At 59.6% G+C, this 12,516-nt stretch overlaps 1 protein-coding gene across 1 annotated transcript; it reads left to right on the top strand.

Annotated features, from left to right (window-relative positions):
• Window positions 1–1,896: 1,896 nt before the first annotated feature.
• LOC137461621 (cell adhesion molecule DSCAML1-like) lies at window positions 1,897–11,211 on the top strand (the record flags this gene model as incomplete). The annotated part of the gene is made up of 5 exons (XM_068171299.1): window positions 1,897–2,214; window positions 6,286–6,432; window positions 9,228–9,349; window positions 10,767–10,828; window positions 11,061–11,211. Coding segments are annotated over 5 exons (800 nt in total), but the record flags the coding sequence as incomplete, so codon positions are not given.
• Window positions 11,212–12,516: the final 1,305 nt, after the last annotated feature.

The raw sequence follows: 12,516 nt of genomic DNA, 5'->3' as shown, positions 1-12,516 counted from the left end.
CCATTTCAACATCTGAAGAGGAGCTACAGGCAGGCTGGGGAGGGAGTGTTCAGAGGGCTTGGGGTGACAGGAGCAGGAGCAATGGTTTGAAACTGGAGCAGGGCAGAGTTAGGTTGGGCATCAGGAAGAAGTCCTGCACAAGAGGTGGTGAGACACTGGCACAGCCTGCCCAGGGCTGTGGTTGAAGCTCCATCCCTGGAGACATTCAGGGTCAAACTTCACGTGGCCCTGTGCAGCCTGCTCTAATTGGAGGTGTCCCTGCTGGCTGCAGGGGGTTTGGACAAGATGCCCTTTGAGCTTTCCTTCCAACCTGATGCAATCTGTGAATCTTGGGCTGGTGGCACAGCACCAAGCCAGGTGCCCAGCCTCAGCAGGTTGCTGGAGGAGGCTTCCTCGTGAGGTGCCAGTGATGCTCAACCAGCCTCTCCTTGGGCAAGCAGCCACGAGGCCACCCTTGGAGGGGAGGCTTTCCTTCTCCCTGCTCCTGTCCCCTCCTCCCCAAGTGAAGAAATCGAGGTCAGGGAGGGTCCCCCGTGGCTGGTTTTGATCTGCTCATTGGCTGGGCGGCGCCGGCAGCCCTGCGCTCAGCCCCAGCTATTAATACACCGCCCAGGGCTGCGTCCCCACCCCGGCCCTGCACCAGCCTGCAAAGAGTGTGGCTAAAAAAAGCAGCCAGATCCCAGTGGCTGGGGCTCCTCCTCCTTATTTATAGCCCATCTTGCTTCGGTTGGGAAGGAGGGACTGGAGGAGTTCCTAGAGTCTCCCTCTATGGGGACAGGCTGGGAGAGTTGGGGCTGTTCAGCCTGGAGGAGAGAAGGCTCCAGGGAGTCCTTGGAGCATCCTTCCAGTACCTGAAGTGGGCTACAGGAGAGCTGGGGAGGGACTTGTGACAAGGGCTGGGAGTGACAGGATGAGAGGGAATGGGTTGGAGATTGAGACTGGAGATGAGGAAGAAATTCTTCAGAGCAAGGGTGAGGAGACACTGGCACAGGCTGCCCAGGGAGGCTGTGGATGTCCCTTCCCTGGAGGTGTTCAAGGCCAGGCTGGATGAGGCCCTGAGCAACCTGGGCTGGTGGGAGGTGTCCCTGCCCATGGCAGGGGGTTGGGACTGGATGATCTTTATGGATGTACAAGCTGGATGAAAAGGTCCTGTCCCCTGTTTTGAAGGAGGGAAGTGCCCTGTGGAGCTGCTCCTGGGCATCTGGGATGCTGCAAGCTCTGCCTTGGACCATGCCCTTGAACATGGCACCTCTTGGTCTTTGGGCTGTGCAGGAATGCCTGGCACCAGGCTGCAGCTTGGGCTCTGGGTGAGGTGGGACCAGGTTCCTCTCCTGCTGACTCTGGGAGTGGGGAGCAGCACTGAACAGCTCTCCTGCCCCTCTCCAAGGGGTGCTGCAGCTTTGTCATGGGAAGGGTCCTGCCCTGATCCCTGATGGGCAGCTGGAGCTGCTCTGGGGATCTGATGGGGTATTGGGGTGCTGGCTGTGGCTCCAGCCTGGGGGTCATGAGGCTTTGCAGGGGAACTGGTGCTGCTTTGTGGTGCTTGGGTGGTGGTTGTTGCATGTGGGTGTGCTCAGGCCTGTGGGTGCTGAGGCATGGTCAGACCTGGTGCCAGCTGGGGAAGCCTTGAGGGCTGCCCTGGGTACCCTTCCCTGCTCCCACAGCCCCTGACTGTCCTGGCTGGCTGGCTGTCATCCCTGGTCCCTGCTGCCAGCAGGAGCACCAGCCTGTGAAGGTGGCTTTGTGCTTCCAGCTGATGCTCCCCTGCTTTACTCTGCCCTGCTGGGGGGGGAGGCGGGGGGCAAGGGGTGCCAGGGCGCCGGCTGTGCCCGCGGGGGCCGGGCGATGCCCGTGGTAACCCTCCCGCCCCGGCGGCTCTGCTCTCTCCCCCTGCAGCACATGCTGAAGATGTTGGAACCAGCCTCTACTTTGTGAACGACTCCATCCAGCAGGTGACCTTCTCCAGCACAGTGGGGGTGGTGATCCCCTGCCCGGCCGCGGGGTCACCCAGCGCCGTCCTCCGGTGGTACCTGGCCACGGGCGACGACATCTACGATGTGCCGCACATCAGGCACGTCCATGCCAATGGGACTTTGCAGCTCTACCCCTTCTCGCCATCAGCCTTCAACAGCTTCATCCACGACAACGACTACTTCTGCACAGCTGAGAACTCGGCTGGCAAGATCAGGAGCCCCAACATCCGCGTCAAAGCAGGTAGGAGCCCCCCCGGGCGTGGGGCTGGCGCCCGCCGCTGCCTCTGCTCTGCTCTGCCCTGCTCCGCTGCTTGGCACGCAGAGCGCGCACACAGCTCGGCTCTCTCTGCCCCCCCGGCAGCCTGCTGGTGTTGGGGTGCTGGATTTGGGCTGCTTGGAAGGGGAGCAGGCTGCTGGCATCTCTGCCAGGACCCAGTGCCCACTGCCTTGCTGGGGCTAAGGTGCTGCTCTGCCTGCACCTGGGGCTGCTCTGGCAGCCCTGGCACAAGGCACTGCCAATGGGCGCTGTTGCTGCCCACCCAGGAGCAGAGCACAGAAGCAGGGCTGCTGTTGGAGGGCATCAGTGGGTGCTGTGTGGGTGGAGAGCAGGAGGAGGGCAGGGGAATAGAATAGAATCAACCAGGTTGGAAGAAATCTTTGAGATCATCAGGTCCAACCTCTCCCCCAGCACCATCTGATCAACTCAACCATGGCACCAAGGGCCTCAGCCAGGCTCTTCCTAAACACCTCCAGGGATGGGGACTCCACCACCTCCCTGGGCAGCACATCCCCATGGCCAGTCTCTCTTTCTGGGAAAATTTTCTTCCTCACCTCCAGCCTAAACCTCCCCTGGCACAGCTTGAGACTGTGTCCTCTTGTTCTGGTGCTGGCTGCCTGGGACAAGAGACCAACCCCCACCTGGCTCCAACCTCCCCCTTCAGGGTGTTGTAGAGAGCAAGAAGGTCTCCCCTGAGCCTCCTCTTCTCCAGGCTAAGCAACCCCACTCCCTCAGCCTCTCCTCCTAGGGGTGCTGGGTAAGCAGGGCTGCCAATACATCTTTGCCAAGCAGCATCCTGCCCCAGCTAAGACAGCTCTGCCTCAGGCTGCTTGCTGCCTAGGAGAGGCCTGGGGTGGCCAGCAGGGAAGTGATGTGCAGCATGAGGGTCTCCAGTGAGTGCCTGGAGGCTGTGCTGAGGCTGCAGCCTGGCAGCAGGAGAGGTCCTCTCCTTTGAGCTGCTGTTACACAGGATGTTAGGGGTTGGAAAAGACCTCTGGAGACCTTCAAGTCCAACCCCAGTTATAGAATCACAGAATTGTTAGGCTTGGAAGGGACCTCAAGGCTCAGCCAGTCCCAACCCCCTGCCATGGGCAGGGACACCTCACACCACAGCAGGTTGCTCACAGCCACCTCCAGCCTGGCTGCAAACACCTCCAGGCAGGAGGCTTCCAGCACCTCCCTGAGCAGCCTGTGCCAGGCTCTCACCACCCTCATGGGGAAGAGCTTCTTCCTGGCTTCCAATCTCAATCTCCCCACTTCTAGTTTTGCTCCACCCCCCCCGACCCCCAGCCACACATGGGAGCTTCTCTTAGCTGCAGGGGGAGCAGGACCACCTCTGGGGTCGTGTCTCACTCATGCCCTCTTCAAACCTGTCCCTTCCCACCCAGCCTCAGCCTGCCAGGGCTTCTTAAACTAAAAAACCCCAAAACACCCAAAAGAAGAGGAGGCCTGTGGCAAAGAGCCAAGTGCCAAAGCCATTCTAGTAAATTATTGACCAGGCTGAGGAGGGCCAAAGCCCAGGAACGGCTTCATTATGTAACCTATTAAAAGTGAGGCTGGCAGAGGGAACACGACAGAAGTGACTACAGGGGTTTGTGGTTTAATGCCTTGTACTGCAGGGCAAATGAGTATTAACCCCTCCCCGGGGGTCAATTATTTACCAGCATGCCCAGGTTACCCAGAAGCCACAGCCTGGCATGCAGGGTGGCAGCAGAAGGGCTGCAGGAACACTGGTGCCCAGGCACCGCAGGCTGGGCTTCCCCAGGGCAGCAGCCTTTGCTCTGCCTTTGTCCAGGCTGGGCTGGATGGATCCATAGTGATGGGATGAGAGGGAATGGGATGAGAGGGAATGGGTTGAAGCTTGAGGAGGGCAGATTGAGCCTGGAGGTGAGGAAGAAATTCTTGTCAGTGAGGGTGGTGAGACTCTGGCACAGGCTGCCCAGGGAGGTTGTGGCTGCCTCCTCCCTGGAGGTGTTCAAGGCCAGGCTGGGTGAGGCCTTGAGCAACTTGGGCTGGGGGCAGGGGGGTTGGAACAGGATGATCTTTAAGGTCTCTTCCAACCCAACCCATTCTATGAATCCCTGCTGCTGGTGGGACTCAGCTGAGAGCCCTTTGCTGGTGCAGCTAGCAGCAGCCATGGGTGCGTGGTGCTGGCCCACACATGGGGCACCCTGAGGGCCACCAGGGGATGGTTCCAGCTGTGGCAGCCTGAGCTGCTTCAGCTTTGTGGCATTTGGGAGAGGTTGTGAAACATTCCCCTGCTTCTGTTCCCTCCTGGTCAGCTGTGTCCCAGCTGCACTCCAGTGCTCTCTATGGCAGAGCACCGAGGGAAGGCAAGGAGAGCTCTGTGAAGCAGACAAACAAATGCAGCTGGATAGGGGAGGAAGGGAGCAAACCTCTGGGAGCTTTGAAGGAGCTGGTGGTGAGCACAGGGAGCAGTGGACAAGGGTTTGAGGCTGGAGCAGGGCAGAGTTAGGTTGGGCACCAGGAGGAAGCTCTGCACAGGGAGGCTGGGGAGACACTGGCACAGGCTGCCCAGGGAGGTGGCTGAGGCTCCATCCCTGGAGCCCTTCAGGCTCAGCCTGGCTGTGTCCCTGTGCAGCCTGCTCTGGCTGGAGCTGTCCCTGCTGTGGGCAGGATGCCCTTGGAGGGTCCCCTCCCTGCTGATGAGGTTCTGCCATCCCTGCAGCCAAGGGAAAGTTGTAAGCTGTGGCCGTAGGTCACCCTGGTGGCAATTACTCCCTGTGGCAGCCAGAGGCCAGGGTCAGAGCTGCTGGGGCAGCCGTGGTCAGCCTGCAGGAGGCTGGGCTGAGTGCTCCTCCTGGTCCCCACTGGCCTTTAAAGCCTGTGAATAAACCTCCTGCTCCGTGTGATTAAGGAGGCTTTTGCTGCCTAATCTGCTTTGTCTCTGGGGTCCCTCCCCGTGGGAGGCTTCTCCAGCTCTCTGCAGCTTGCACTTCACATCTTCTGGTCACTGCTGCTCTGCCTGGGTGCAGAGCTGGTGTGTGGAGCCCTGGGGTTCGAGGTGGAAGCAATGTCACCCTCTCCTGCTGGCACCTTTGCAGGATGGGTGACCACTGGGTGCCTTCCTTTGGGGGCTGCTGAGGAGCTCTGCCTCAGGAGGGTTGGTGAGCTTCTCCTGCCCTGGCACAAGGGTCTTGCTAGGTGATGAAGGAAGGGCCTGTCCTGGTCCTGCAGGGCACAGCTGTCACAGTAACGAGGGACCTGCACTCCCTGAGGGTTAGACTCAGCCTGCAGCAGTTGGTGGTGTCTGCCTGTGCCACTGGCCACGGTGGCATCATTTTGTCTCTCTGAAGAGGCTGGGGATGGCTCTGCCTCATCTAGTGAGTGCTGCTGGAGCCTTGTGGCACTGGGGAGTCCTTGTCACTGGTCCAGGGAGCAGCATGGAGCTGTCAAAGGGATGAGCATCTCCCTGAGGAATCAGGCACATGATGGGGACAGCTCATGGCTCTCACTGTGCTGTTGCTTGGGAAATTGTCCTCTGCTTCCCCAGCGATCCCTCTGGGGGGCTGCCAGGCTCTGTCACAGGCTGTCCCTCCCAGCTGCATTTGCAGCAGGGGGATGAGTCTCTCCAAGGTGTGAGGTTGAGCATTGCAGCTCTGGTGTCCCTGTCCTGAAACCTGGCTGCTGCCAGCCTTTGCCTCAGCAGCTTCGATGACTCCCAAGCCCCTGGTGGCAAGCCCCTGGTGGCAAGCCCCTGGTGGCAAGCCCCTGGTGGCAAGCCCCTGGTGGCAAGCCCCTGGTGGCAAGCCCCTGGTGGCAAGCCCCTGGTGGCAAGCCCCTGGTGGCAATGCTGAGCGCCGTGGCAGGAGCCGGGGCAGGCCCTCCCCTGCCGCCCGCCCAGCCCAAGCCTGCGATCCCAGGGGAAAGCTGCTTCCTGCCCGAGTGTTTTGGGTGGCAGCAGCGTGCTGCTGGGTGGGTTGGTTTGTTTGGGAGCCGTGGGACTGAAGCAAAAGGCAGTGTGTTTCCCTGCAGCACTGTCAGGCTCCCAACCATCTGCTCTCTCCTCCACAGTTTTCAGGGAGCCGTACACCGTTCGGGTGGAGGACCAAAGGTCGATGCGTGGAAACGTGGCTGTTTTCAAGTGCCTCATCCCCTCTTCAGTGCAGGAATATGTTAGTGTTGTCTCCTGGGAGAAGGACACCGTCTCTATCATCCCAGGTAGGAGCAGCCTCCCTTCTCTTGGCGAAGCCTGGCCTGCTTTGGCTCTCGGTGTGGAGCTCGCCGCCCTGGGAGGGCTCTTCTCGGCGCATCGTCCGCCCCGGTGCTGCCCAGGAAGGGCTTCTGGTGATGACCCTCTGGTGGTGTGAGCAGATCTGTCGTGTTCAGGCTCTCCTTGGCGCTGTGCTTGGTCCTTTGGGTGTCTCTGGGCTCAGGGGTGTGTGGTATGGTGGCAGATGTGCCCCAGCCTGGCTTCTCGGTGTGCCTGGCAGCAGGAGCAAAGCCTGCCCGGGCTGTGCCTGTCCCACTTGGAGCTGCTTGGTGCTGGTGCTGGTATGGCCAAGTAGCAGGGCATAAAGGGAGGCTGCCAGGAGGATGGAGACTCCTGACCAGGAGTGCCATGGAGAAGACAAGGGGTGATGGGGACAAGGAATTGCTGGGGAGGTTCCCATTGGGCTCCAGAGGAAAATGTTTCCCCCATGAGCACAGCTGGGCGCTGGAATCATCTCCCAGGGGCAGCAGTGGAGTCCTCTACATTGCTCAGGGTGAAGGCTCAGGGTCCTGAGCCAGCTCAGTGCAGCTCTGCTGTCCCCTAGAAAGGTTGGAGCAGATGATCCCTGGGGTCTCTCTGTGACTCTGCTGTGGGGGTGATGCCCCAGAACCATTCCAGCTTCTGGAGGTCTGCACAAGTGCTGCAGGCATGAGCAAAGGAACTCAGTCAAAACAGCACCGTGCCCCTCCCCCCGTGCCCCCTGTGCCTGTGGGCAGGTGCTGGGCACAGCATGGGGCCAGCGCTGTGTCCCTGTGTACCAGGATGACCTTTGGGCTCCCTCCTCAGAGCCTGTATTGATGGCAGCTCTGGCTGCCTGGCACAGCCTGTGTAAGCTAGTAGTAAAGTGATCAATAGCCACAGCCCCAGGGGATCCAGAGAGAGTTAGAGGATTTTGCCCCAAGCTCACAGCCTGGCATCTGCTTGCAGGTCAGCAAATCCCCAGGCTCCTCCAGGCCTTGGCATTGCTGCCCTGGCAGCACCCTGGGGAGCAGGGGCTGGAGGGCAGACAGTGCCAGGTGTCGGGGGAGCAGACTCAAGGGGTGCAGATGCCACCAGGAGCAGGGCACAAGCCTGGCACTGTCTGGGGCAGCACTGAGGGAGTGTGAGAGGGGATTTGCTGTAGTCCCTCCTGCAGGGATGTGTTGCTCTGGAGGAGCAGAGTGCCTCACCTGGAGGGGGGTGGCAGGGGGCCCTGAGGCTCTGCTGGCAGCCTGCTCCTCCTGAGCTCAGCTCCTCTGCTGACTCAGCACTGCCCATGTGCTGGGAGGTGGGCAAGGGGAAGCTGAGCTCTGGGGCTGTGAGGAGGCATCAGCAGGGTCTGCATGCAGCCCCCTGCACAGCAGGGCACCTGGGTGGGTGACTGCCCAGGGAGCACAACCACCTCTCCTGACCAAGGCCATGCCCTGGCTGGCACAGTGCCTGTCACGGTTGGCAGCACCAGGGCCAGGAGCCAGCTGCCTGCCCATGGTCAGGACCTGAGTGTGCAGAGCTCCTCCTCCCCAGCACTGACCCCTTCCTGACAGGCCTGGGATGAGATCCAATGTGGAACTCTTCACCTGGAGGACGTGGTCAGCCCTGGCTGGGTGCTCAGAGCCAGGAGCTCTCCCTGAGCAGCAGCCAGCCCATGCCCACAGCAGCCTCTTGCCCAGACAGGGCAACCCCCTGGCAGTGTGGTTGGATCCAGCTGATCTTTAGGGTCCCTTCCAACTTCTCTTGCTGAAGGATGTCCACATTTGTCCCTGCCAGTCCCACACATTCCATGCACACCTCCAGTGTGACAGTGACTCCACCACCTCCCTGGCCACAAGCTCGTGTAAGGAGCTTCTGGGGTGGTTGGGAATGCTAAGGGAGTGTCCCATGCTCAGCAGAGGAGAATAATAGACCAGGTTGGAAGAGACCTTCAAGGTCATCAAGTCCAACCAATCCAACACCACCTGATCAACTGACCCATGGCACCAAGCACCCCATCAAGCCTCCTCCTGAACACCTCCAGTAATGGTGACTCCATCACCTCCCCAGGCAGCCCATTCCAATGGCCAATCTCTCTCTCTATAGAACTTCTTCCTATCCTCCAGCCTAAACCTTCCCTGGCACAGCCTGAGACTGTGTCCTCTTGTTCTGCTGCTGGGTGCCTGGAAGAAGAGACCAACCTCTGCCTGTCTACAACCTCCCTTCAGGTAGTTGTAGAGAGCAAGAAGGTCTCCCCTGAGCCTCCTCCTCTCCAGGCTAAGCAACCCCAGCTCCCTCAGCCTCTCCTCACAGGGCTGTGCTCCAAACCCCTCACCAACTTCATTGCCCTTCTCTGGACACCTTCCAGCAGCTCAACCTCCTTCCTAACCTGAGGAGCCCAGAGCTGGACACAGGACTCAAGGTGTGGCCTAAGCAGTGCTGAGCACAGGGGCAGGATGACCTCCCTGCTCCTGCTGGCCACACTGAACGCCCTGGGTGGTGCAGGGGGCCCTGTTCCAAAGGTCCTGCAGTGCTGAGAGGGCTGTGGTGGGCACTCAGGGTGGTGAGGTGGGGGTGGAGCGGTGCCGGTGCCCCTCTGAGGAGCGGGGCCGGCTGGCACCGAGCGGCCTGCGCCCTGGGCTGCTCTCCCCCGGCAGAGTTCTGCAGTTTGCTGTGGCAGTGGATTATTCTCTTTTTTTCTCATTTTAATATGATGATTTAATTAGGGTGGAACGATTTTAACATTCTAAAGCAATAATTACCCTAAAGACAGAACATATAAATTGTGTTACAGTGCAGAGTCAACACAAGCAAACATCCTCTGCCGTTGGATTGCAAACAGAGGATCTGCCTGAGGCTTCTTCTTTCCCTGTGTGTGCCTTGTTGCTGCTGTCAGAGCCCAAAGTGCCTCTGCTGGTACCAAACCCGTGGTCATTTCTCAGCCTCTGCTGAGCTGTTGCTCCTGTCCCAGCGCTGAGCCAGGCAGGAGAGGAAGGGGAGGTCCCTGCTTGCTCACAGCAAGCAGCGTGAGGGCTGAGCCGGCTGAAGTGTGGTCCCGGTGGTGATCCGGTGGTGATCACCCAGACGTGCACACACAGCCGCCTGGCCACCCTCCTGGTGGGGAGAAGTGCTGTGGAGGTGCCAGAGCTCCTTCAGAAGCAGGGCTGGCTGCATACCACATTGCTCTTCCCTAACCCCAGTGTGCCAAACTCGCTGCTTTTCCTGAGACTCCCCCCCAGTGCTTCCCCTAGAAGCTGGGGAATCTTCCCAGTGAGTCCTGGTGCAGCTGTGATGAGCAGGAAAAGCCTCCATCCACCTCTCCATGGCAGTAAACTCTTCTGAAGTGACTCTGCTCCCCGTAGCCTCCCTGCTTTCTCCTCCATAAAGTGGAACATTTTGTAGCTCAGATTTTGGGGCAGGCAGCATTGGCCCTCTCAGAAGCTCCATGCATGGCCTGGGCAGCCCTTTGGTGAGGTTTTGCTGTTTTCTTGGTGGGCAGTGTTGGGGTTAGGAAGCTCTGAGATGTGTCTGGGGTTGCTGCTGCTCTTGCTTCTTTCCACCAGAGCCCCTGGCCAGGGTGTCTTTGTAGGGGCACATGGTAGGGCTGCTCAAGGAGATGATAGGAATTGTTTGGGTTGGAAAAGACCTCTGGGATCGTTGAGTCCAACCTTTAACCCAGCACCACCCTGGCCCCAAGTGCCATGGCCACACAGTTCCTGCACACCTCCAGGCATGGGGACTCCACCACCTCCCTGGGCAGCCTCTGCCAGTCCCTGACCACTCTGGCAGCAAAGAAATTTTTCCTCCTCTCCAACCTAACCCTCCCCTGGCACAATTTCAGGCCATTTCCTCTCCTATCACCAGAGACTAGGGAGCAGAGCCCAACCCCCACCTGGCTGCAGCCTCCTCTCAGGGAGCTGCAGAGGGCACTGAGGTCTCCCTCAGCCTCCTCTCAGGGAGCTGCACAGAGCACTGAGGTCTCCCTCAGCCTCCTCTCAGGGAGCTGCAGAGGGCACTGAGGTCTCCCTCAGCCTCCTCTCAGGGAGCTGCACAGAGCACTGAGGTCTCCATCAGCCTCCTCTGCTCCACACCAAACCCCCCCAGCTCCCTCAGCTGCTCCTCCCCAGCCCTGTCCCCCAGACCTTTCCCCAGCTTTGTTGCCCTTCTCTGGACACCCTCCAGCCCCTCAAAGATCATAAAATCCCAGAATGGCTCAGGCTGGAAGGGCCCTTAGAGATCATCTCCTCCAACCTCCCCACCAGGCGCAGCTGCCAGCACTCAGGGCTCTGGAGGCCGGCTCAGGGAGCGCTCTGCCCGCTCTCTGTCTCTGCAGGGCCAGGCTGCAGGAGGGGCTTTGGGTGGCGAGTTGCATCATTTGGTTATCTTGGCAAGATGGTAACTTACCCTGGAATCAGAGGTAAATCCTTGATGGGAGGCTGCCCTGCCCATAAATCATCGTTAGTGCGGCCGGGCTCTGCGCCTCGCCGTGCCGGGAGCCTGAAGATGTGTGTTTAGCGGAGTCAAGGGTTGTGCAGAAATTACAGGCTTCTCAAAAACCCATTTGCTGCTGCTTCTTGTTGTTGTTGGTTTTCCCTTTTTCCTTTTTTTTCCCCCCCTTTGCTGGTAGCTCTCAGCAGAAGCAATCTTGCTCCTGGTTCCCAAGGCTGGTTGCAGCCCAGCTGGCCGGACCGGCGCGGGCGGCGCTGGCGCAGGCAGGGGCTGTGCAGAGCACGCTCGGCAGCCAGGTTGTGATTGCAAACTCTGCTGCTGCTGTTTGATCTCTCTGAGTGGGGGGAGGAATGGCAGCAGGAGAAGAGCTCTGCTGCTGAGCAGGATTGGGATGGGCTGCCCAGGGCATCACAGAATGTTAAGGGCTGGAAGGGACCTTGAGAGATCATCTAGGAGGTGGTGGAGCTGAGGTGTTCAAGGAAGGACTGGAGGAGGCACTTGGTGCCATGGTCTGGTTGATCAGTTAGAGCTGGGTGATCAGTTGGACTTGGTGGGCTTGGAGGTCTCTTTCAACCTGGCTGGTTCTGTGTTTTCAGACCCCTCTGCCTCAGCTGTTGGGAAAGAGGGAGCAATTCCTGTTGTGAAGTGGTTTGTTGGGGGTCAGGGGAGCACTGCTTGGCTTGCCATGGAGCCAGAGAATCTGCTGCTCTGGCCAGCCCAGGAGCACTCCTCTGGCCTGAGATCAGCCAGCCCAACCAGCACCCTGGCACCACCATGGCCACTAAACCACATCCCCAGGTGCCATGGCCACTCAGCTCTTGAACACCTCCAGGGATGGTCCTCCCTCTGGGGAGCAAAACAGAGAGCTTGCCAAAAGGGTGGAACTGACCCAAAAAGGAGTTCTGGGGAGCTGGAGGTGGCTTTTGTGGATGTTCCTGAAGCTTTAAGGCATTCAGGAGATGTCCAACCTCACCTGTTTGTGGTGGCTCAGCTATGAGCGGAGTTTGACCTTCCTGTCCCAGCCCCTGTGGTGCCCAAGGCTGCTCACAGCATTGTGAAACTCCTCTCAGCAGCTGTTTGGAGAGGTGGGAAGTGAACCTGCAGCAGCCTTCCTGTGGTCAAGTGTGGCCATCCAGGGCTCTCCTCCCAGCCCCTGCCTCCTCCTGCTGCATTTTCCTCTGGAATCTGAGAGGCTTGAGGAGCACAAATTCCAGCACCATCCCCCCCAGCTGTGGGGAGCCTGGGGAGCAGTGTGAGGCTAGCACCCAGCCAGGGCAGCCTGCTCCAGCTGGAGGTGTCCCTGCTGCCTGCAGAGGGGCTGGGCACGATGCCCTTGGAGGCTCCCTCCCAACCCTCTCTGTGAAGCTGTGTGACCTGGGGGTGCTGCGTGCTGGGAGAGACAATCCAAGGGGCAGGAGAGCCAGGACCTGGGTAATTCAGCATGGTCCTGGTGTCAATAGGCTGCTTCTGGGGGACATCAATCCCCTGATACTGGAGGAGGAAAGCTGAAAGCTGGGATGGAGTAAACACAGTGAGGCAAAAGGCAGCTCTGGTTTGTGTGTTTGTCACACGCCGAGGGGGCTTGGGGACAGAAGTTGCTGAGGAGCTTGAGCAGCCCTTAGCCTTTTGGTTCG

This window comes from Melanerpes formicivorus, unplaced genomic scaffold (assembly GCF_026170545.1).
Source record: "Melanerpes formicivorus ecotype bairdi unplaced genomic scaffold, bMelFor1.0.p_v2 SCAF_2703, whole genome shotgun sequence".
NCBI classification, from domain to species: Eukaryota; Metazoa; Chordata; class Aves; order Piciformes; family Picidae; genus Melanerpes; species Melanerpes formicivorus.
This window is presented reverse-complemented; position numbering and strand designations above follow the sequence as displayed.